Source organism: Callionymus lyra, chromosome 16 (assembly GCF_982586985.1).
Source record: "Callionymus lyra chromosome 16, fCalLyr1.hap1.1, whole genome shotgun sequence".
NCBI lineage: Eukaryota > Metazoa > Chordata > Actinopteri > Syngnathiformes > Callionymidae > Callionymus > Callionymus lyra.
In genome coordinates, this window is record NC_141833.1 from 18646810 (window position 1) to 18670541 (window position 23732).

General features: G+C 37.7%; 3 protein-coding genes across 4 annotated transcripts in view; 1 reads left to right on the forward strand and 2 right to left on the reverse strand.

Moving 5' to 3' along the window:
* The window catches only part of gnal2 (guanine nucleotide binding protein (G protein), alpha activating activity polypeptide, olfactory type 2), a 51698-nt gene extending 46260 nt beyond the window's left edge, over positions 1–5438 (forward strand). For both annotated transcript variants that reach the window (XM_087810897.1, XM_087810898.1), the window contains exons 6-12: positions 710–764; positions 858–931; positions 1010–1068; positions 1148–1268; positions 2106–2236; positions 2320–2387; positions 3151–5438. In XM_087810897.1, the coding sequence (XP_087667023.1) occupies positions 710–764; positions 858–931; positions 1010–1068; positions 1148–1268; positions 2106–2236; positions 2320–2387; positions 3151–3297 (655 nt within the window). In that variant the 3' untranslated portion in view covers positions 3298–5438. The remainder of the gene's footprint in view (positions 1–709; positions 765–857; positions 932–1009; positions 1069–1147; positions 1269–2105; positions 2237–2319; positions 2388–3150) is intronic.
* Positions 5439–6461: 1023 nt separating this feature from the next.
* On the reverse strand, positions 6462–13638 carry mppe1 (metallophosphoesterase 1). Its single transcript, XM_087811796.1, has 9 exons — positions 13237–13638; positions 13064–13172; positions 11062–11165; positions 10702–10782; positions 9638–9746; positions 9378–9440; positions 7930–8052; positions 7023–7163; positions 6462–6953 (listed from the first exon to the last, which is right to left on the reverse strand). The coding sequence occupies exons 1-9, from the start codon at positions 13500–13502 to the stop codon at positions 6765–6767; spliced, it is 1185 nt and encodes a 394-aa protein (XP_087667922.1). The 5' UTR covers positions 13503–13638; the 3' UTR covers positions 6462–6764.
* A 3524-nt stretch (positions 13639–17162) lies between these two features.
* Positions 17163–21663, reverse strand: LOC148064069 (cathepsin Z). Its single transcript, XM_087811585.1, has 6 exons — positions 21536–21663; positions 20718–20881; positions 20468–20647; positions 20247–20394; positions 18584–18749; positions 17163–18509 (listed from the first exon to the last, which is right to left on the reverse strand). The coding sequence occupies exons 1-6, from the start codon at positions 21655–21657 to the stop codon at positions 18396–18398; spliced, it is 894 nt and encodes a 297-aa protein (XP_087667711.1). The 5' UTR covers positions 21658–21663; the 3' UTR covers positions 17163–18395.
* Positions 21664–23732: the final 2069 nt, after the last annotated feature.

Consider the following 23732-nt stretch of genomic DNA (forward strand, 5'->3'; position numbering starts at 1 on the left):
GAGAGAAAAAAGTTGTGACCCCTGAAGTCAAGTGTCACGTGGCCACGTCGACGGGTCACGTGACCCAAAACCGCAGACATCGGGGAGAGACCAGGGCGCCTGTTGCTGGTCCACTTTCACAACCTATATTCCGCTAACGCGCCGCAGCTGTCGTCTGCTCCGAAAAAGACGACCCGACACATATTTAACCTCCTGACTTGTTATTGAACTGCACTCGCCACGTTTCTTCCTTCGCCGAGGTGTGTGAGTGTGTGAGTGTGTGTGTGTGTGTGTGTCGTCCAGACCGTCCGGCTTGATGCCGGCCCGAGGTTTTTCCCGGGTGTCCCACATCTGTCTGCCTGAGCAGCACCGAGGCCCAGCTGCTCGCAGCAGAGCTGTCTCACCTCCTCAGCGCCACCTTACGCAACCAAGACCCAAAAATAGACCAGACCGGGCGCCGGCGCCCTCTTGTGGCCAACGCGCGCCACAGCGGCAATAAAGCTTGTGGAAGTTTTAAAAGCCTTAAGACGGAAACATTATGACCACATCTGCACTTGTTAAGAGAGGGAGAGAGAAACAAACCACAAAATGTGTTTTTCTTTTCTTTTGAGCAAAAATTGTTGCGATAAATTAATATATTTCAAACGGATGTTTTTAATTGTGGCAAAATATCCTGGACTGTCGTCGTCTTCTGGTGTTTTACGTTGTCGTCACCTTTGTGTCTCCGCAGTTTCCTGGACAGAATCGACTCGGTAAGACAGAGCGACTACACCCCCACAGACCAGGTGAGTCAGCTGACCACACACACACACACACACACACACACACACACACACACACACACACTCCTCGACTCTAACCATGCGCTCGTTCCACAGGACTTGCTACGCTGCAGAGTTTTAACTTCAGGGATTTTCGAGACGCGGTTCCAAGTAGACAAAGTCAACTTTCAGTAAGTTACACAACAACTCCTGGCCACCGTTGTGAGTCTTTCCTCGAAGCGACAATGTGTGCGTTTGTGCTTCCGCAGCATGTTTGATGTCGGAGGCCAGAGAGACGAGAGGAGAAAATGGATCCAATGCTTTAACGGTGAGAGAAAAAAACAAACGCCTCGGTAGCGCCACCTTCAGGGGAGCGACGTGTGACCGTATCTCTTGTGTCCCCGCAGACGTGACTGCGATCATCTTCGTGGTGGCCAGCAGCAGCTACAACATGGTAATAAGGGAAGACAACAACACCAACCGGCTACGAGAAGCTCTGGACCTCTTCCGCAGTATTTGGAACAACAGGTGACGACTCTTCCCTCAAGTTTTCTATACACAAATCTAATATAATACAAAGAAAACGATAGAGAACATATTTATTTTGTTAACATTTAATGGCTGTCAACAGAACCCTGCATCTATTTTATTTTTTATTTTACATTTAACATTATTTATTTATTAATTTAATGATTTATAAATACAGTATTTAAATGTACAGCATTGTCTCAATATTATTATTTATTTGTAACAGAAAATTATATTTTTTTCCTTGTTTGTATTGGTCAGTGTAAAAATAACAATACAATTATATTACATTAATACAATATTAATTCATTGGAAATGACAATAAAGAGACATTGTGTTCTTCAGGGTTCCCTTGGATGCATTAAAAGTCTTACAAGGTTTTACTTTTGTGTATAAATGTATGAAGAGGCCATAACAGGCATTACAATGTCTTAAATATATTTTTTTAAAGTGTTAAAAATGTGAACAAAAGATAAGTAATGGTTTCAGATCTCAAAATATCCAATAACATTTATTCAGTTGTTTGAGTTGTTCGTAAATTAAATTTAAATTTGCTTTAAGCTGCAAGAGAACCCATAAATAAATGTGTTTCTTTGTAATTAATTCCTTTTGTTAAACATAAATACATAAGTGCTCTGTGACCCTGGTCTAGAAAAGAGCTTTATAAATATAAATGACTTACTTACAATGTTGATTATTTTAATTGTTGGGCCTCAAATGCAGAGAACAGTGTTAAAGTCAGTTGTATTGACGTCGTAACTGATCATCAACAAAACAACGACATGAACTGAGGTGTGTGTTCTCATTGTGTCTCACTGGCGCCCCCTTGTGTTCCAGGTGGTTACGCACTATATCGGTGATCTTGTTCCTCAACAAGCAGGACATGCTCGCCGAGAAGGTATTAGCTGGAAAATCCAAAATCGAAGACTACTTTCCCGAATACGCTCGCTACACCATACCAAATGAAGGTTAGTGGTTCGACGCCGGGGGGCGTCCAGAGACCTCCTGATCCACGGGGACCCCTTAACACGACGCGTCTCTTCTGTTTCAGCAACCCCGGAACCTGGCGAAGACCCGAGAGTGACGAGAGCCAAGTTCTTCATCCGAGACGAGTTCCTGGTGAGTCTGGGAATATTTTCAAAATAAAAGAATTTATTTTTACACATATTTTAATTCCAATAATTATAAAATGAATGTTCTAGATTCAAGATGTTTTAATTTGCCTTTTAAATTCAATATAAAACGCTGGTATAATAGTTTCACCAGATAATAACATGGCTTTGGAAGTGACATGATAATTTAAACTAGCAGGGGTGTCAAACCGGTCCAGAAAAGGGTCGAGACGGTGCAGGTTTTTGTTCCAACCAGTCAAGAACACATGAGTTAACGAATCAGGTGTCGGCTTAAACAAGCAACACCTGACTGACAATTAATTGATTACTGTCTTCAGTCGCCTGATTGGTTCAACCATATGTTGCTCGACTGGTTGGATCCAAAACCTGCACCGTCTCGGCCCTTGTCTGGACCAGTTTGACACTAAGTTGTCACGTGATCGTCTGTTTGTCGCGTGATTGGCTGAAACTTTAGTCAAGTAGCTCAGCACCAACTTTTTTATATTGACTTTAAAAAACTACGAATTACAGAATATTGAATTTAGAACATTTCCTTTTGAGTTATTGGAACTACATTATTAAACTCCATGTGTAAAAATAAATTTGACCTAAAATAAAGTTCAACTTTTCAACACAGAAATGATTGAATTACAATATGTTTTTTAAAGGCCTAAAAAGGCAACAAAAAAACATTTGGAACGTTAAATTCAAATATTCGTCGTCGTGGCGACCCCTCTGACCCCCCCTGACCCTCCCTGTGCCCCCTGCAGCGGATCAGCACGGCGAGCGGCGACGGCAGACACTACTGCTACCCTCACTTCACCTGCGCCGTGGACACTGAGAACATCCGGCGGGTGTTCAACGACTGCCGGGACATCATCCAGAGAATGCACCTGCGACAGTACGAACTCTTGTGATGGGACCGTCGGCCTTTTTTTTTTTTTTTTTTTCTTCCTTCCTCCGCGACCCTTGACCAACCGAACCCCAACCACCCTCTCCACCGTCCTGCACCTCCTCCTCCTCCTCCCTCCTCCCTCTCTGTCTCTCTGAGCGCCCCCTCCTGTCAGGGACTATGAAGTACTACTGAAGTGTGTCAAATCCTCTTTTTTTTTTCTTTTTTTTCCTCACCAACGTAGAAGGAAGTTTCCCTTTATTTTAAACGTCATTCCACTAAAGCCTCGCGCTACCTCCTGTTTTCTTTTCACCCCTTTTTTTCCTGGTGTGACGGGACCTCGGTGTGGAGGCTGCGTTCGTTCGTGTGTGTGTGTGTGTGTGTGTGTGAGGAGAAAGGCCATTTGATAGAGCGCATGTGTTTGTTCGCCAGGTGAAGCTGGCGTCCATTGTTTTTTTTGTTGTTTTTTTTCCTTCCTCCCGCTGCTCCTCTGCACGTGGACGACGACACGGAGGAGATAAAAATGCACTTTTTGCATCAGGTTCCTTAACTTTTTTCCTCCTCCTCCTCCTCCTCCTCTCGCACCTCCTCCCCCCTCCTCCTTCCCCCAGAGGAAGCGTACACACAATGTAGCATCACGATATTTATTAGCTTGCCGAGCTAGCGGGCGGACCGCTGACATTGCCGAGCGAAACACGCAAAAGTATTCACGACAGAAAAAGAAAACAAAAAAACAAAAAAACAAAAAAGGGGGGACTGAGGCGTCTGCACCTTAGCCCTGGACTCGGACCCGCTTTCTTTCCTACACAAACCTTTTGACGTGAGGGAGGGAAAACGTGTGAGTGTGTGTGTGTGTGTGTGTGTGGGGGGGGATTCTTCTTTCACCCCCCCCCTCGTCCTCCTCCTTTTACTCCTCTTCCTCCTCCTCCTCCTCTTCCTCACCCCCACCTCCCCCCCCCCCCCACGACCCCTCTTCTTCTTTTTTTTTTTTTGGTTAACTTGTACACTGTGCAAGGTTGAATTATCCTGTACAGACTGTAAAATGTAATATTATTTTGTACAACTTCATGAAAGAAAACAAATCTACTTGTAGATCTTTGTGCCTTGATTATGGCTGTACCTGTAAATGAGCTCAGATGTAAGTATGTTTTCGACTGCGCTGTACAGCTTGATGTCAAACTCGACCGGCAGCCGACGACTGCGGGTGGAGGACTTTCTCTGTAGAGTTTAGTTTTTTTCTGGTTTATAAAGAAAAAAGAAGAAAAAAAGAGGAAATGCTGTTTAGTAAAAAATAATAAAAAAAAAAAACTAGGGAAAAAAAAAACCTAAAAAACCTGTATACATTATGCAAATTAACCACTTACCTGCAGTGAAGACCAGATGTTGCAGCGCCATGCCTTTTTTGTTTTTGTTTGTTTTCAACGGGGGCTTGTTTTCCCTTCTTAATATTATTACTGACTTCACAGCTTTAAACAAACATCGGAGATCCATTGAAGTGTCCAAATTGCAACCTGGTGTTGTTTTTAATAGGAAGTTCTTTTTTTTTTTCTCTTTTTTTTTCTTTTTTTTTTTGGAAGCGCGTCTGCGATATGTACTGAAGTGCGTGCCTGTGCGCATGTGTACATAAGACGACTCACAGACGCATCGTGTGTGTGTGTGTGTGTGTGTGTGCGCGTGTGTGTGTGTGTGCGGGCGAGCGTGTGCGTTGTTCAATTTTCTAAATGTATGTACATGTAAATTTATAGGTCTATATAAATATATATGTACAATTATACATGTTTAATTATGTGTGTGCCTAGGTGTACATACCTATGTATGTATACGGTAAATATGTATACATACACACATAGGAAAGCATGTCTAGAATGGAGATGAATAAATGAGAGCGTGCAATATTACTTCTTTGGTCCTTCGGAGCCACGAGCCGATGGCACAGGCACTATGAATGTGTGAGCAGCACCCAACAAGACGAGCTCTTCTCCTTGTACAAACAGCATCAGCCTTTTTCTTCTGCTACAGTACACGTCTATCCCCGAAAAGAGAGTGAACTGACTGGAGGTGCAAATACCTTGTTTGGCCCGGGTGGATGATGATGATGATGATGATTATGATGATTAAATGACATTTTTATTTTCTTTAAATAAAGAGGCACATTAGAGGACTCTTCTTGGCCTGGTTTTCATCGTGTGTTGTCTGCTGCTCTTCCAAGTTTATCTTTGAATTATTAAGTTTTGTTTTTCTTCTTTTTTTTAGGTGATTTCTTGGTGAGAAAAATGTATTTGTATTTTCTAAAAAAAATGCGTTAACATGTGAAATAATTCAAGTAATTAGTTAGAATATATGTGGCTTATTTAGTCGTTTTTATTTATTTAATATACATTTGTGTCGATTTAACTTGCAAGTTAGCTTGCGATTGTTTAAATAAAACACGCGAAAAAATAAAACGGAATTTCCTAAATAGTTAGATTAAAGAGTAGTAAAGAGTAAAAGCATTATTTCATAAAATGACCCCCAGGAACTAATTTCACTTCATTCCAAGTTAATCGAATATAATTATTAATAATTTAAAAAAAAAAAAACGGAATAACTTCAATAGAATGAACTGTACTATTTTGTAAGAGAGGAACCAGGTTTCGTTTGTTTCGAGGGGACGCTTTTACCTAACGGACACCACAACATCCGGGGATGATCACAAGTAAGTTTTACGTTTTGTTTTACTTGTTTTTTTTTAATCTTCTGTATGGTATTTTATTTTAAAGCTCTTTTTAAATTAATTTTAAGATCACTTGTTGTGTCGCGTGACGTTTTTGAAACCTTTCTCGTCTTTCATAAACCGAACGGAAATGATTTACTACCGGAAATTACAGACATATAAATGTTAATACAATATTAATTCTCAAACTTAACTCCCAAATTAAAATTTAAAAAAGAGAAAAGAATTGGAATTTAAAAAAAACAATTAAACCTCTATAGGTTTTCACTTCAAGTCACATTTTGTTAGTATTTATCGTTTGTTAATATTGCGTTACATATTATACACCTTGGTTTCACATTCATAAAGGTACATCTTAACTTTATTAATGATTTGTAAACCTTAAAATAAAGTATTTAAATAATAAATAAAAAATAAAAACGGAAATTGAAGCCTACATCCGCCCCCTTGTGGCCGCGGGCGACACGACTCCTACGTCATCGTCATCAGATTTATTGTTCACAGTTGATCAGAAACAAATCGGGCAGAAATCCCGCACAAACGTTTGGCACAGAAAAGTCGATATTAAATATATTTCCAGCTCCTTAAGTCCAGTGAAATGATCACGACGTTAAAACTCATCTTTTTTTTCTATATATACATTTAGGATGAGATGTTCATGAGCTGGAGCTGCTCCTCCACCGGGGAGGACGACTGTCCTTCAAAGTGCGCTGACGCCGCCGTCATAATTTCCTGAAGATCATGGCTGGTCGCCAGCTGTGCATGCTGGGAAGTGTAGTTCAGAGGGACTTGTGTTTGCCCAGCAGACAGAGGGAGCCGAGGCACTGCAGGAGACCTTTGACCCACAGACAGTGGGCCAGCAGCAGCAGCAGCAGGAGACCCCCGGCCGAGCAGTAGACCCCGATCACCGTGCTCTCCTCCGGCAGGAAACACTTGGACAGGGAGAAGCTCCCGGGCGACACGGACGCCTGCGAGGGGTTTGAGAAGATGAGAGTGATGATGATGATGATGATGAAGATGATGATGAAGGTACGGACCAGGATGAAGCTCGGGTTGTTGCGGTTCCTCCAGCTGAAGGAAGGAACGCTGACCTCTGGGTACTTGTTGTCGTGAAGGACTTCACACCCGCTGTGAGTGTGTCCGCTCAGGATCAGGCGAGGACGGAACCAGTGCAGCAGCTGAGGAGGAGACATTATCTTCATCATCTTCATCATCTTCATCATCTTCATCATCTTCATCATCTTCATCATCATCTTCATCTTCATCATAATAATCATCATGATCTTCATCATCATCATCTTCATCATCTTCATCATGATCTTCACCATAATCATCAACATCATCATAATTTTCAACGTTATAAACAAAAACATCATCATCATCTTCATCTTCATCTTCATCATCTTCATCTTCATCTTCATCATCATCATCATCATCATCATCATCATCATCATCATCATCAACATCATCATCATCATCTTCATCTTCATCATCTTCATCTTCATCATCTTCATCATCCTCATAATCCTCCTCCTCCTCCTCCTCCTCCTCCTTCTCCTCATCATCATCATCTTCATAATCCTCATAATCATCATGATCTTCATCATCTTAATTTTCAACATTATAAACAAAAACATCATCATCATCATCTTCATCTTCATCTTCATCTTCATCATCTTCATCTTCATCTTCATAATCCTCATAATCCTCCTCCTCATCATCATCTTCATCTTCACAATCCTCAACATCATCATGATCTTCATCATCTTAATTTTCAACATTATAAACAAAAACATCATCATCATCATTATCTTCATCATCATCATCATCATCATCATCATCATCATCATCATCATCATTATCTTCATCATCATCATCATTATCTTTATCATCTTCATCATCAATATTCTGTCTTGTGTAAACATTGTACTTTCATCCTCTCACCCTCTGCGACGACTCCTTCGACAGCACGTCGTACTTCTCTCTGAACAGCAGGTGGCGCTCTTCAGGAGGAGCAGCGTCTTGTCCGGTGCAGCTCGCGTCACTGACCCGGAAGAGAGGATAGTGCTGCACAGAAGACTCTCTTAGTAGTGGTAGAAACATAGTGCTAGTACTGGCAATATTGGAACTGTAGTAGAACTTCATTGAGTAGTCAGGCCATCTTAGCTAAGTAGTAGTAACTAGTATTACTGGAGGTGCTATCAAAGTATGAGTCTTTTTGTAGAAGTACTATATTAAATAATTTAAATTTAAGTAGGAGTTGTAGTAGCTGTCCTAGTAGTACCTAAAGCCATAGTAGTTGACACTCGAAGTAACTGTTGTTTAGTACTTCAGTGATTGTATTGATATCAGCAGTATTTCAACAGTAAACTTTGAAAGCTGTTGCTAGTAAAAAATATTAATATCGTTACAACTGTTTTTATTTGTTAGCATGCTAACAGTATCAATGTTTATTAGTACTGGAAGTATTGTTTGTCGTTGTAAAAGTAGGAGTTCTTTTCGCAGTAGTATGTTCATAGTAGTTTGAATTTTTAGTTGAAGTAGCTGTTATATAGTACCTATATCCATACTTGACAGTAGAAGTAGTATCTGTAGAAAAGGTATTAGTACTTTCAGTGGTGGTAACGATAGTATTTAAATCAGCAGTAGTTTAACCGTTAATGTTCAAAGCTGTTGAAAGTAGAAATACAGTAGTAATATTCTTTTCAACATGCCTATTGCAGTATCACTGTTGTTTTACTATTAGAAGTATTTGCTGTAAAATTATGAGTATAGCTAGCAGTACTATTTGTGTAATAGTTTTCATTTTGTAGTTGTAGTAGCTGTTGCAGTAGTACAATAGACAAAGTAGATGAAGATAGTTGTAGTAAAAGTACTTATAGTTTTATTTGTAATAGAGGTACTAGTGTCAGTACTTCCAGTAACAGTAGGTTTAACGTTGTCACTTCCATAGTATTAGAAATGTAAAATAGTACCTGCAGAATTGTTTGGAATAGTAGCAGTATTTGATATGTAGTAGTATTCATGATGTGATATAATAATAGTATTGTTTGTAGTAGTATCAGTGTTTAAATGGTCATATTTTATGAGTATTGGTGCATTGAGTTGTCGCAGTAGAACATCATAGGTAGTATCAGCACAGGTAAATAATGTAGTATTTTATTAGTAGTATCTGGTCGTGAGTATTATCTGGACGTGTGTCAGAAGTCACGTGGTTATGTAACGTCATCTCGCGCGACCTTCAGAACGAACTTAACATTCCAGTCACTTTCTAAACTGTCAATCAACCCCACGCGCCTCTTGATAGTCCGCGCACGAGTCACCAGGAAGTCGGTTTGAAAAAAAAAAAAAAGAAGAAAGAAAAACCGTTAAGTGACGTCACTGAGTCTCACCTGCAGCATGATGGGAGAACTCGGCGGGTAGAAGTGAGAGCCGTCACACCCGTCCTGAGAGTTCTGCAGAAACATTATTATTATTATTTACTTCCTGTCTTCAGTCAGAGCTAAAGCGAGATTTAATAATTAATAGACAAATTATGATCAATTAATTAAATACAATAAATCAATAAGATCGTTTTTTAGCGATACACGTGTTTTGCGTGCAGTACACAGATGCGCCACCAGAGGTCGCTGCAGTCTCGTGATCGACTCACCTGGAGGGAACAGTTCAGGTCTCTGGACAGTTTGATCAATTCTTTCTCCACTGACTGACAGATGGGACACCCGTCCCCGTGCAGGGCCACACTGTTGACCAGCAGGAAGCTACACACACACACACACACACACACACACACACACACACACACACACACACACACAAAGAGTACACAACATTATAACACGTTTTAGTTTTTTATTCTATTTTTTAAATCGTCATTAATTCACTTATTCTTCTTTCTATTTTCCTCAAATTATTTAATTAATTATCTAAATGTGTTTGGTGTCGCATTTTTGTGACGTCATAGGTCAAATGACCAGACGGACACAGGTGTTTGTTCGTGACTAGAACCTCGAACTCCCGCAAGATCAAAAATGTTTTCAAGCTATTTTCTGAATGTTCTCTTAACAAAGTCGATTATATAATAAAAACTAATGATTTAATGTTTATTTTTTTCAAGTTTACCGGATGTTCAAATAAGTTGGTTTATCCTACGTTCTCAAAGGATTATGGGTAATTTTTACGAACCCTTCTGTGTTTTAATGAGCTCTTACTAATGTGTTGTTTTGATTTAATTAACGCTCGTTTGGTTGTCATTGTGGACATAAATATATAATTTTGTTGTTCATTTACTTTAATTTTATTAATTTACTTTATTTTAAATCAGAAGCTTTTATTGTCTAAACGCAACACATGATGTGATAGAATTACAGAATAAAAGAATGAAACAATATGAATGAAATGGAGATTAATAAAACAAAATAAAAAAGAAATAAAATAGGAGATATTACCATAAAATGTCATAAATGAAGACTAAAACAAGCTATGAATTAAAAAAGTTTACCTAAACTAATCTAATATTGATAAATAAGAAGGTTTTATATTAATCCACTAATATATTAAACATGCATTAGTTTCATGCTGCTCTAGGCCCTAAACAACCTAAAAACAAATTTAAAATGAATATAAAATTATATATTATTGTAAACTAAAACTTTCTTTGAGACTAAACACTCTGAGGTTCTCGACCTCTGACCCCTCGTCCCTGCTGTCGCTCACTTGACTCCGTTCTTGGTGACGATCCTGGTGGAGGAGGCGTTGAAGACCTTCTCGAAGCGCTGCAGCTTGAACCAGTCCATCCTGCAGAGACACAACAAACTCAGACCCGAGAGAATCCGTCGAGCCATCTGTCGAGACGGATTCTTCTCATCCGGTGTCGGAGCGAGACGAGGATCCGTCGGAGAAAAACTCCAGGAAAAAAACATCCTCGCATTCGGACGTGGGGAAAAAAAACGAGTTCAAATTGCTTTGTCGCATCGTTGAGCTAATGGCTGCAGTCGAGAAAACCACACATCCATCTCAACATAATATTTTTTAAGCCTTTTAAACGTCCCTGAACGCATCGCCGGCCTCACTTACTCGTAGTGGAATCCGATGTCGTGGTTCCCGACCAGAACCACCAGCTCGGTGTCGGCCGAGTGTCGGAACATCCTGTGGAAGCGACGCACGTCATCGTCCCAGTGCTGGAGGGAGAGGAGGAAACACGTGAAGAAGGACGGGCCCTGAACGCACCATCATTTGATTATTAATTGGATGGTGATGATGATGATGATGATGATGATGATGATGATGATGATGAGTCGAGGAGGAAAATACTGAGGCTGTTTTTCCCTTTTAAAGATTTGTTTTGTCTCCTGGGATCAGTTAATAACTTCAGTGTTTTTTGTGTTTTAGCAACACAGTGTTTTGAATGTTCTTTGATGATACAATCGTGAGAAACAAAAACTAATTGAAGACGATTTTTAACTATAAACAACTATAATAAAACAACTATTAATTAAAACCAGCTTTATTTAGTGAACACTTTATGATATAACTGTCACTGAGGGGGAAAGAAAACAACTAATACACTTGGAGAGCGCAGACCTCTGCCAAGGAGCTCAAGTTACTCGTTGATAGCAATGAGCTCAATAGGACAGCAGGGGGCAGCAGCTGTTTAAAAGCGTTTTTATAAGGTGATGCTAGTTTGGTCTGTCACCTTAAATCGACTTTTTGACTTTGATTTATTCACCGTTTTAAATTAGTTATTAAGTGTTTAGTATAACCTGTGACCAGTGCGAGGCTCTGAGGCCGTCGAGCCAAAATGGGGTTGAAAAATAATGTATAAGAAACTTGACGTAAAATCACATTCATAAGGATATTATTCATTAACTACAACTATGATATTGTTAAAATAATCTTCATTATATATATTGCGTAGTTTAGTTACATTCTAATATTGTAACTCTAACAACTGACATTTAAATATGATCAAAAATCATTTGTTTTAACCACAGATATATAACAATATAACATATAAAATATACTTCAGGAAAATAGATAAAAACATCAAACAATACATATACAATAAAAATACACATACATAAATTAAAAAAAGACATACAGTACACATTACAATAAATAAAAATGTATTTATCAAATAATAAAAATGATAACTATAGTAAAAACAAGTTTTATAAATAATAACAATAATACAATAATGATGACATTAAAAAACAACAATTATTAATTACAATTCTAAAAATTAAAAAATCAATTATGACAAATAATAAATGATAATTAAATAAAACACACACTTTTCTTATAGTAGTTTATGTGTGTGTATATATATATATATATATATATATATATATATATATATATTAATATATATAATATAATATATATATATTTACATTAAAAAAAGATTCTAAATGGCTCCTGTCAACAGTCTCTGTATCAAATGTTATTGACACCACTGTCCTAGAAAGATCAACGTACACTCTTGGCAGAGGTATGCGCTCCCTGAGTGCTTTTGACAGAAGAAAACCCAAACAATTATCCACGTTGTGATGTCATTGTCAATATAAATCTATCATTTTTATCAGAAACTTTTGTCGCCAACGCAGGATTTTTCATGTTTGCTTTACAATTATTGTTTAATTGTTATTGTTATTTCTAACCTGTAAATTATTGCCATATAGTGGCAAATAAATATATTGAATAAAAATGTAATACATTTAATTTAACTAAATCATTTTCTTGAATAGGAAAAATGTAAAATAATAATAACTATGTATTTATTTTTAACCAAACTTTCATTAAAACCACTACTAATAAAAAAGAAAGAAGAAAAATATATCAAAAACGAACATATGTAATTATATGTAATAAGAACATATTTACAATAATAATATTAAATTAAATATATTATGACATAAAAAACATGTCAAATAATAATCAAAAATAATGCTCAAAATCCCTGTGAAATCCTTTGTGTCTGGAGAATAAAACGAGGCTGTGGATCGAGACTCGATCATGGACTCGAGCTGCAGAGGTTCTTCCTCACGAGACCGTCTCGAGACACAAAGACCATGTTTACCTTCTGGGAGCTCCACTTGCCCTCGTCGAAGATGTCCCCCAGAATGAAGACCACCTCGGGCCTGAGCAGCCACAGCGCGGTCTGGAAGGCTCTCTCCATCTGCCACTCTCTAGAACCAACACAGGGATCAACAAGCTGCGGCACCGACACCACCGACACCGACAGACCCGAACCTCCTCAGCTTGTCGAACCAGTGCCCCCCCACCGCTCCCAGGAGGTGCGTGTCCGACAGAACCATGGCGCGCACCGGCGGCTCGTCCCCGCGGGCATGGCTGATCTTGGGCCAGGCGCACTTGAGGATGGCGGGGAAGTAGATGAGGTACTCGCAGAAGAGGAAGGACCCGCTGACCAGCAGGACCAGCAGCAGCGCCAGCATCCATCTGAAGCTGAGCAGCAGCATGTCTTCCTCACTGGATGATGATGAGGATGGTGGACCCATCAGGCATCTTCTCCTCTTCAGCCGCGCTCCAGCCCGGGGGGGAGGACCAGCGACCCCAGAGAAGATGAGGCGAGAGAGAGCAGCGAGGTCGTCCTCGGATGTCGAGGAGTCTGAGACCGAAGACCAGTTTCTCGTAAACACGGGAGCCGACTGAGACGCGGGAGACGCACGTCCGGTTTGGCTACAAAATAAAAGCATCGCATTCATTTCTACCATTTGGAATTCTTAACCTGTTATGTGACATTCCGAGGAGAAATGACGAATACAAATCTCGTTAGTCAGACATTCAAATCAATCAAATGGTACGTTTTATGTTATTTTGAGTGCCATTAAATCAGATTTAAAACTTTGATATTCACAACATTCCACGGTACTTTAAATTGAATAAATATAAATAAGAGTTGAGTTTTAACCTGAGATTAGTTTTTGCATTTTTTTTGTATTTAGTTAATGCACTTTTAAAATTGACCGGAACATAAAGTTCTGCCCTTCTTACACTGTAATGACAATTAAAAAAAAAAAAATACATATTGGATATTTTGAATTCCATGAAATCACATTCAAAACTTTTGTTATTCACAACATTCCACGGTACTTTAAATTGAATAAATATAAATAAGAGTTGAGTTTTAACCTGAGATTAGTTTTTGCATTTTTCGTATTAAGTTATTGCACATTTAAAATTGACCGGAACATTAAGTTCTGCCCTTCTTACACTGTAATGACAATTAAAAAAATAAAATAAAATACATATTAGGTATATTGAATTCTGTGAAATCATATTCAAAACTTTTGTTATTCACAACATTCCACAGTACTTTGAGTTAAATGAATATAAGTGATACTAGTCGTGTTTAAATCTGAGATTAGTTTTTGCACTTTTAGTTTATTTTTAAATGGACCAGAACGCAACGTTCTACTCTCCTTACAATATAATGACAATATAAAAAAAACATATTAGGTATTTAGAAACATTGTTCAATTCCTGCTCAATTTTGCCATTATTAGACTGAAAATAACAAATACTTTGTAAAATAGTAGAAAAAGGCTTATCTTAGCATGCTAAAGGAGACGTGCTAACTCAAAATTATCAAAGTATACATTGTCTTGTGATGAAATGCATATTTGTGCTACTCTGGAAAGAATAATCATGTACTTAATTATTGTTTTTATTGAAATAATCGAAAACGCAACATATAGACTTCAAATGGATACTTTAAATGTGCTGAAGAACCACACATGATAAAATAAATGCTAGCTAAAAGCTAAAGTGCCAAGTAAATAAAAGTTTCTTGGATAATAATGATGAGATTAAGGATTACAACACTCTTTAATTGATAGAATATAGTTTCTTGCTCATTTCTGTTATTATTAGATCATTAATAACAATGAATTCGTAAAATAGCACTGACAATGCTTATCTTAGAATGCTAAAACAAACTTGCTTACAAAATATTACTATAGTACTATGAAATTCATATATGTTTGCGTGATTAATACTTTTTAATTTGTATTTTATTTATAGAAAAACCCAATTAATAGACCTTAAAGGTTACTTTAAACTGGTATCAATGGAACCACACATGCTAAAAACATGCTAGCTGGGAGCTAACAAATGCTGCTACGTAAATGAATATAGTGAATTGATGTAATTTAAGATATTTCTGATGAGATGAATGATCATCGTGCTTTTCATTGATAGAACATAGTCATTGGAAGAAGTTTTTATTGAGGTTTGTAATGGTTGACATTTATTTTTGTGATGTAAACCTTGATATAATTCAAATGATTCGAAAGAAAACATTCATTTTGTCTGAGGCAGAGTCCTCAACAGAGCCAAACTGAAGACATTGAGCATTTACATTGAATGAAGGCAAGAGAATATTTTTTGAAAGGTTTAATTTGAAGGAGGAAGTTTCATAGTTGTTGTTGAGTTCCGTAAAGGTGTGTCCAGGTTTTTAACACAATGGAATAACAACCGTGGATTGATTATAGTTCAACCTCAGTGATAAAGATCAAGAGTTCATGAGCAATAAAAACAAGAGCCGAAGGTTAAAGTTCCACATTTAATGAAAGTTTTTTTTATGACCATGTTTTTGATAACGTCAGCTCCAGAAAACTTTTATTGCCAGTGTTTTAAACAGTTATTTTTTCCTGTGGCGTTGGCAGTTGAATGTTATAAATATACATAAATAACTTACTTAAACATTAATATGTAATAACTTTATAATAACTTTAATAACAGACACATGACCTTTTATTATTATAATTTCTTTTAGAAATAAACTTTGAGAAAATATCAGATGAAAAAGCAAGAAAAAAAATGTAAAAATTAAAGTAGTTTTCACCACAAGTTAATTTAAAAATGCATAATTCTATATTTTAACAAAAAAAGGTTTTTTTTTATTTCGAGTTATTTTTATTATTTAAACGTGTAAACACTTCCGGTTTCGTGCTCGTGAACGCTCGGTCATCGGCCAAAGCGCGCGACCCTCAGTTCATCGCAAGCGTCACGCACTTTGGCGGGAACCAGTAGAAAAGATCGATCATGAATTCGATCAGCAAAGTTAGTGATCATCAGATGCGGAACAGAGAAGGCGCGAGATTTACGCGGGGATTACAGCCGGAGACCACGTGACCTCGCGCCCTTAATTCCCGCTCGACCAGTTGATTCTTCTTTTAATCAGTGTTTGCTGCGCGTCTATTGTCTTCCGGTGACGTCATGACAGACGCCTTTTGTGCTCGATCAAATGAGGGGGAACTTCCTCGCGGGGTGTGATCCACATTTAGACGATCATCCCCATTTCTAAAGAGTCGCTGGAGCGAGAACTGAGGAGCTTTTGTGCGAATAAAGAAGACGAACAGGAAGAAGATCCGGCCTTCACAATAAAATACAACTTTCACACATTCCGACACATTTTAAAAGATATCCTCAATAAAATATCTGCGCTCCAATGATTTAAAATGTATCTAACATTTTATTTAAAGAAGAAACAACCCAAATATATTTAAGAACATTTATTTATGTGATGTTGGCTGTTGAATGTAATAAATACACATAAATACGTTTATAAATATTATTAATTAAACATTAATATATAATTAATTTAATAACAGACACTTGACCTTTGATTATTTTTTATTTTTCTTTAGAAAGTAACTTTGAGAAAATATCTTTTTTTTGTTGTTGCTGTAAGTAAGTAAGTCATTTTTATTTATACAGCGCTTTTCTAGACCAGGGTCACGAAGCGCTTAAACAATCAAAACAATATTCAATAAAGTATATACTTTAAAGGTCAAGATAAAACTGATAACACTTGGAAAAAACTATTTCCCGAAGGAGACCTTCTGAGGGATCCATAAAGTTCTACGTAAACTAACCTAAAAACGTTACTTTAATATTTTTGTTTTTACAAGATTCAATTCCCTTGAAGCACGAGTATCTAAACTTGTTTTAAACATCTTAGAAGTAAAAAATATTCGCTCTGTTATCATCAAACTATACAACACATGTATAGCTTCTTTAAGGGGAAAAAAACTTTGTACTTTGTGTTCTTTCCATTTGTTTTGCATTTTAAAGTTTATTTTTTACATTTTTTTTATATGTATTTGGTTGAATTATACAGATTTGAATGTAACACTTTAATCCGATGCAAGACGTAAGGGAGGCGTTACCTCTAAAGTAGTTTAATTCAAGTATACTTCGAGGTACAAACACACGAAAAGAGGAACAAAAACTATTCTGAAGTGATGCAACCGTCACTCATGTTGCAACACAAACACATGTTGAATTCCTCAAGAAAAAAAGTGCATTCGTGTGACATTCTCTCGCCTCCTCCCTCTCCAGTCGTCGCATAACATTCCCATGATTCACGGTCGACTTCACCTCCGACTCTCGTCGTCAATCATTGAGTTTCTTGGCATCGACACGGACCGACGGCGTCCTTTTGTTCCGACGTCTCGGCTGAGAGCGAGAAGCCGTCGGACTGGACTTGTTGGTTATTTGTGTCACGAGAGCGAGAGAAGACGTCGGTTCATTAGAGGTGAAGAAGAGTTTAACAAGGTCGTGTCGAGGGGGCAGCAGGTGACGTGAAGAAGCCTAGACTTCCCTCTTATGCAGTGGTGGAGAATAACATTTTCTCAAGGGGCCACATTTGTTGTGAGGGGTCATCAAGAAAATATAAAGGATAAAAAAGTATTAAATGAAGCTAAAATTACCATTTTATTCACTTTTAGTCTTTTAGATTTTCCAACCACGAGTATATTATTTATATTCACTGTTTTATTATTGTTTTTATAATTTTTCATGTGTTCTGTACGTCTTAATTTAATCTGTAAACTATATATTTTTTTCATTATGAACTGCTTTGACAACTCAGAGTAAAAGATGTGACAAGAGGTGGAAAGTATAAAAATCAAGGAAAATATGCTAAAATTTGATCTATTTTTAGATCTAAAATAAATTTGTTCTCAAATATTTTACTTAAATTCACTTGATTAAAAACTCACAAAATGACAGACGTGGAGAACAAACGTCCCAAAACAAAAAAACAACAGCCTTATTTAGAGACTGATTATGAGTAATAAAAATAAATGCAAATTAAAATCGTTCTTCATGACATGATGTTTAATCTCACGTGGTTCACACTTCAGTCCAGGTCTGAAAAATAATTTCTTCTGGGGTCTTTCCCTGGACCTCCTCCCAGTCAAACATGTCCCTTAGTCCAGGAGACATCCTGATTAAAAATCTCACAGGAGCAGGGACTCTACCTTGAGTCTCTCCTGGATGACGGAGCTTCTATGTCAACTTGTACATCATTTAAAAAGAAAATGAAAGCTTTGGTCCTTTTTTTTCAAGTCAAAAATGTGCGAGTCTAGCTGTCGAACATGGTTCTAGGGCACGATGGGATCCCCGTACGCACAATGTTTCTCGATCCCCAGGTTGAAAAAATTCCCGAACCCGTCCTTGTAGGCGCTGGTGACGATCCGGGCCCAGCCGTGCTCGCCCTGGACACACAAGAGTCCACAAACTTAGCAAAAAGTTAAAAAAAACATTAGAAAATGAGGCGTTAAAAACCCACCCAGAACTCTCCCCAGGAATTGCGGACGATCCAGAACTCCGTCCCGTCCTCGGCCACGCCCCAGCCGGCCACGGACACGATGTGATTGGGCAGAGAGAGGGGGTGGAACTGCGAGAAGACCCCCCCGGAGTATTCCTCCAGAGCCTCGGTGGCCATCAGAGCACAGCTGCAAGAAATCACACGAAGCGAATCTTACTCATCGTGAAGAAAATGTTAGTTGAAGTCGAGGAAGTCCTACAATAGAACCTCAAACCACCTGTGACCTCATGTACTAAGGGGTCGTACGCATAAAAAGATGCGTGGACATACTTTTCCACGTCAAATATGTATCAATAATTAAGAGTTTTTAAAAGACTCTGGCTCGTTTAAATATGATTTTAATATGTAAATGAGGGCGTGGAAAGGGACGAACTAGTCTGCGACTTAATTCTACGTTGACTGGGATGTACGAAGGAAAAGTGTATTTTTGTGCACGTGCAGATTCATACATCCCAATATTTATGTACGTGCACCATTTTCTGGATTTGAGAGTTCGACCATTTTTTAGTAGAAAATCCACAAACTTCTTTGTACATGAAGCCCCTGGAGTGGAAGTTTTATTCATGTAAATATCTGGTGATATGTGTCACGATAAATATAATTTAAATCTGCTGCGATACTGCAATCAAATGTGACTGCATCGACGAAATTTGTAACTGCTTTAGGTTGTTTTGAAACCAAAATATTGAATAGAATAGAATAGAAAACGTTTATTCATCCCCAGAGGGGAAACACACTTTTACAACAGCAGCAGCAGGACAATGAAAATAAAGTGCATGGAAAAAAAAAAATAGTAAAGAGATAATAAAATAAAATAAAATAAAACGATCTTAAAAATATACAAATTATTTACAGTTTTACAAAATTAGCACTATTAACAGAATAAGATAAAGTAAAATAAAATAAAAATTGAAATTAAATTAAATTAAATTAAAAAAAATGTTGTCCAAACATCAGCTTAAATATCTGATGGAGTCGACTGTATCCTCTCATCCTCAATCATACCCGGCATCTCACGGGATTTCATTCCTTTAGGAGGAGGTAATAACTGCTGCCATCTAGAGGACAGAATTTTAATATATTTTTGATAATTGTAGATAATATTATCTAATTATTTTATTTTATACACACTTTAATTTAACAAATAATATTAATTACTTAACAATAATTTAACATTTAAACCATAAAAAAAAATAATTATGAAAATTGTTTTTTAAAAATCTTTACAGTGCTGTTTAATACTGATGTGGTATTGTGGAAATAAATATTGCGATATTTAAGTGTATCTATATTTTCTTTACACCCAGTAAATTTTTCAAATATTTATTTATTTATTCCACAGTCAACCTTCACTAGCACTGTTGCTCCTAAGCTTTGGAACTTTTTTTTTATCTGTGCAGGTTTTTTCCTGATCTTCTGGGACTCCTGTGTTTGTCTGTTGTCAGTTTTTAAATGTTTATGTATTTTGAATTCTGTGTATTTCTTTCGATTGTTCAAGCGCTTTGTGACCCTGGTCTAAAAAAGGCGCTTCACAAATAACTACTACATACTTACTGTTTTTAAACAAACTTTTTAAGTCTTTAACGTTTGAAACCTGCTGTTTAAAAACAAGTCTTGGTTCTACCTGATGGGCCCGTTCTTGTACAGCTCCGCCTTCATGTGGTCTCTCCCCGTGACCCTCCCGTAGTCCCCGACCCTCCAGGCCGTGTAGTTCTTGACCACGGAGCAGGTCTGGAAGGAGCAGGTGCCGCACTGGTTGAACTTCTCGCACTCTTTCGTTCGGGTCGAGAGAGAGAGAGAGTCAGAGTGTTGCTCAAAGGTTCCCCCCCGGCTTAGGACTCTTACTCTGGTTGACGGCCTGGTAGTTGTTGCAGGTCTCGTCGGGGATCCCGCTCCTGTGGGCGTAGGCGTAGACCGGCATGTGGTCGCCCCCGTAGCAGGAGCCGGCGTTCCCGCAGTCGATCACGTTCTGCACCGACAGATACGCCGACGGCCAGACTCCACGCCGCTTGATGTTGATGCGATCTGGACCAGAACCAAAATTTGATTATCGGTCGGTGAGACTTGGACGGGGTCCTCCAGACCGGTCCCTCACCCGCCAGAGCGCTGGTGGCGCCCATGGCCCAGCAGGAGCCGCAGTACTGAGGGATGTGTTGGTTCCTGGTGGCGCTCACAAAGTTCTGCCCATCGATGTTCCTCCAGTCCCACGACGACGGAAGATCCGACGCCTTGATGTACTCGTGTGGACGAGGTCCGGTTCTGGAGCGGAAGGAAGAGAAAACCTTTCAAAATATGATCTGGTTCATTTCAAAATGGCGGATTTTGTCACTGAAATGGCAAATATTAACGTAATGAACACAAAAATATTTACGTCACAACGTTATTAATAGGGTTGAGAATTTTTTTAAATCGAGATAATAATATACAACAATATTTTATTCACGTTAAAATATTAATATTCGACAGCATTGTATCAGTTTATTTATTTATATACAGTATACAAAAACAGCAAAACATTTACATTTTTTTTTATTTTTTATGTATTTTACTTTTATTCTTAATCATAGTTCTATTATGGTTTATTTTTAAATAAACGGTGTCTAAAATAATGCATTTAATTGTTTAAAGTGTACAATATATACAGTGTTTGTTCATTTTGTGGTCGCAATTCAACTTCCGCTACGAGCAGTCATTTCCACCTCAGTATGTATCAAGCTGGTTCCAGCTGTTTTTTAAAGCAGATCTTTGGACATGTATTAACTTTCAGTTCTATCAATTAAACCAAAAGACAGAGGAAGAAAGATAACACGACATCTTATCTTAGATCCGTCTTAAAAGTGTGGAAATACTTGCAAAACAAATCGAGAATTTATAAACCTTTCGAGTATTTTTTTCTCAATTTCGACGACTTACCTGACAAAGTCCAGTGTGTCGTCCAAGATGGGTTTAAAACATGGCTCGGATAAAAGTCTAGAAGAGGTTATTAACAGAAAAAGCTGCGATAAACAAAGCAAGAGCACAAACACGGTCGCCATGTTGGCTTCTTCTGTCATGTGATGCATGCAATGGCTCCCTCTATGGACCAGAAGGGGAAACTACAAAAATATTACTTATTTTTGTCACGTTGCGGGTGAATATGATAATCAAATTAAATTAATTAAAAAAAAAAACACCACTCACAAGTTAATATATATGATATCCCTGGAGTATGAATGCATATAATTTTAAGTTTCATCTGGTTGGTTTCCCCTTTATTTTTAAGATTTAGTTTATTCATGTTTATTATTAAAGAAAAAAATAGCAGCACTCAATAGGGAATATGCATTTAAAATAAATAAATAAATACATTCAATAAATAAATACATTCAATAAATTGACTATATAACTGAAATAAGTATAGGAATGGCACGATATGACACATATTGCACGATTGCTTGCTAGAGATCAAACAATGAGTGAAAACACTTTCACAAATGTGGACAAAACTGAAACTCTGGTTACTTCTCCTGATGATAAGATTCCAGGGTTGAGTCAGTACTTGGGTGACTTAGGTCAGTCTGTCAAACTGAGCCTGAGAAACCTGGGTGTTGTATTTGATAAGGACGTGTCTCTAGTTCAAACTGACCAGAAACTGTTTCCTTCAACTGAGAAATATCTCTAAATTTAGGAAAAGTATGTCACAACACGATCTGGAGCTTATAATCCATGTGTTTGTTTCTTCTCGTCTGGACTTTTGTGTCAGTTTATTTTGGTGTCTAAACAAGAAGGATCTGTCTCGCCTGCAGTTGATATAAAAGCCATAATTCTGAGTTGCTCTAGTAGATGAACTCACATTTCTCCGATCCTTAAAACTTCTTCTGGACGTGATGGATTCTACCGACTCCTTTAAGAAGCATCTTAAGACCTTTTTATTTGTGCTTTTTCTTAATTATCTTATTACCTTAAAGTTCTTTTATTAATTCGTATGCATTTTATCTGTGTATTGTTTTGTTGTCCAAGCACTTTGTTACCCTGGTCTAGAAAGGCGCTTTACAAATAACTGTTACTTACTTACTTACTTACTTACACTATAATAATATTAAGTATTAAGTATTGTAATCCACAAGCAAGCCTATGAGAATACTAACATTTAAGCACATTGTAAATTAAATCAACAAAAAGATCCACGAGTGGACGTTATTGTTTTGAAGTTGTTGTCAAACTTCTAAGTACTTCAATCAAGCTACTTAATCCCACATCTGATTCTCCTGCCGTTACTCGATGAGTAACTGCTGCGATGCGATAAGTAGTTATCGTAGCTTTATAGATTGAGTCGACTCAGCAGAAAACTTTGAAGCGCCTCACTTGGAATCAAATTACTGGTAATGTAGTGTCGGATTATCATGTTCCTGAACACGCTTCCACTGCAGACGAGATTTCCATCAAGCTGACTGACAGAGAGAAGAAAGAAGTGCTCGACTGTTTATTCTTTTAATGACTTAAGCTTAAATTAGATTAGCAGGACATTAGGCACCTGACGCGCCGTCGACCGGAACACAAGAGGAATCACTTTGTAGTCATTATCGGCTCCTGGACGTCGATGCGTTCAGCAAGAGAAACAAATTAACAAAAGTTGCTTGTGTAAGAATGTTTGACTGTGCATGTTCATTTATGATGACAAAATAAATTAAAATCTTATTTTATCTTGTCTGTGAGGATTTTTGTGTCTGAGCTGGCTTGTTGCCTTGCTACGTTTTCATTTAATCGCAACATTTATTCGTTTATCTTTCAGAAATGAAGACTTTACTATTGTTCTTGAGCATGTTTTTGTTAAAATTGAGTTAATTTTTTGTTTTTTTGTAACAGAGATATTAATTGGAGACGTTTGCTCTACTACGCTAACCGTCATGCTAGCAAGGATGTCAGCTCTTCTTCCATTATTCTTATTATGTCAACAAGCTTCAAAAGGTAAGAAAACAAATGCGAATTAAAGGTTGTTTTTATTCAAAGAAAATTCTTATTTATTATTAGTTTTATTTGGCTTAGTTTGTTTGATATCTGCTTCTATGGATAGCTAGCTAGCTAGCTAGCGGCTAACAGGATTTTGACATTGGTCTCGACAACATCTTAA

What these genes read in the sequence shown, in the direction of transcription:
- LOC148064069 (XM_087811585.1), bottom strand. Translation starts at nt 21,657, where the DNA reads ATGGCGACCGTGTTTGTGCTCTTGCTTTGTTTATCGCAGCTTTTTCTG. An exon ending in GACACACTGGACTTTGTCAG is followed by an intron (nt 20,882 to 21,535) that starts GTAAGTCGTCGA and finishes CTTCCGCTCCAG; the next exon opens with AACCGGACCTCGTCCACACG. An exon ending in CGCCACCAGCGCTCTGGCGG is followed by an intron (nt 20,648 to 20,717) that starts GTGAGGGACCGG and finishes GTTCTGGTCCAG; the next exon opens with ATCGCATCAACATCAAGCGG.
- mppe1 (XM_087811796.1), bottom strand. Translation starts at nt 13,502, where the DNA reads ATGGGTCCACCATCCTCATCATCATCCAGTGAGGAAGACATGCTGCTG. An exon ending in TGGTTCGACAAGCTGAGGAG is followed by an intron (nt 13,173 to 13,236) that starts GTTCGGGTCTGT and finishes TGTTGGTTCTAG; the next exon opens with AGAGTGGCAGATGGAGAGAG. An exon ending in ACAACCCGAGCTTCATCCTG is followed by an intron (nt 6,954 to 7,022) that starts GTCCGTACCTTC and finishes AACCCCTCGCAG; the next exon opens with GCGTCCGTGTCGCCCGGGAG.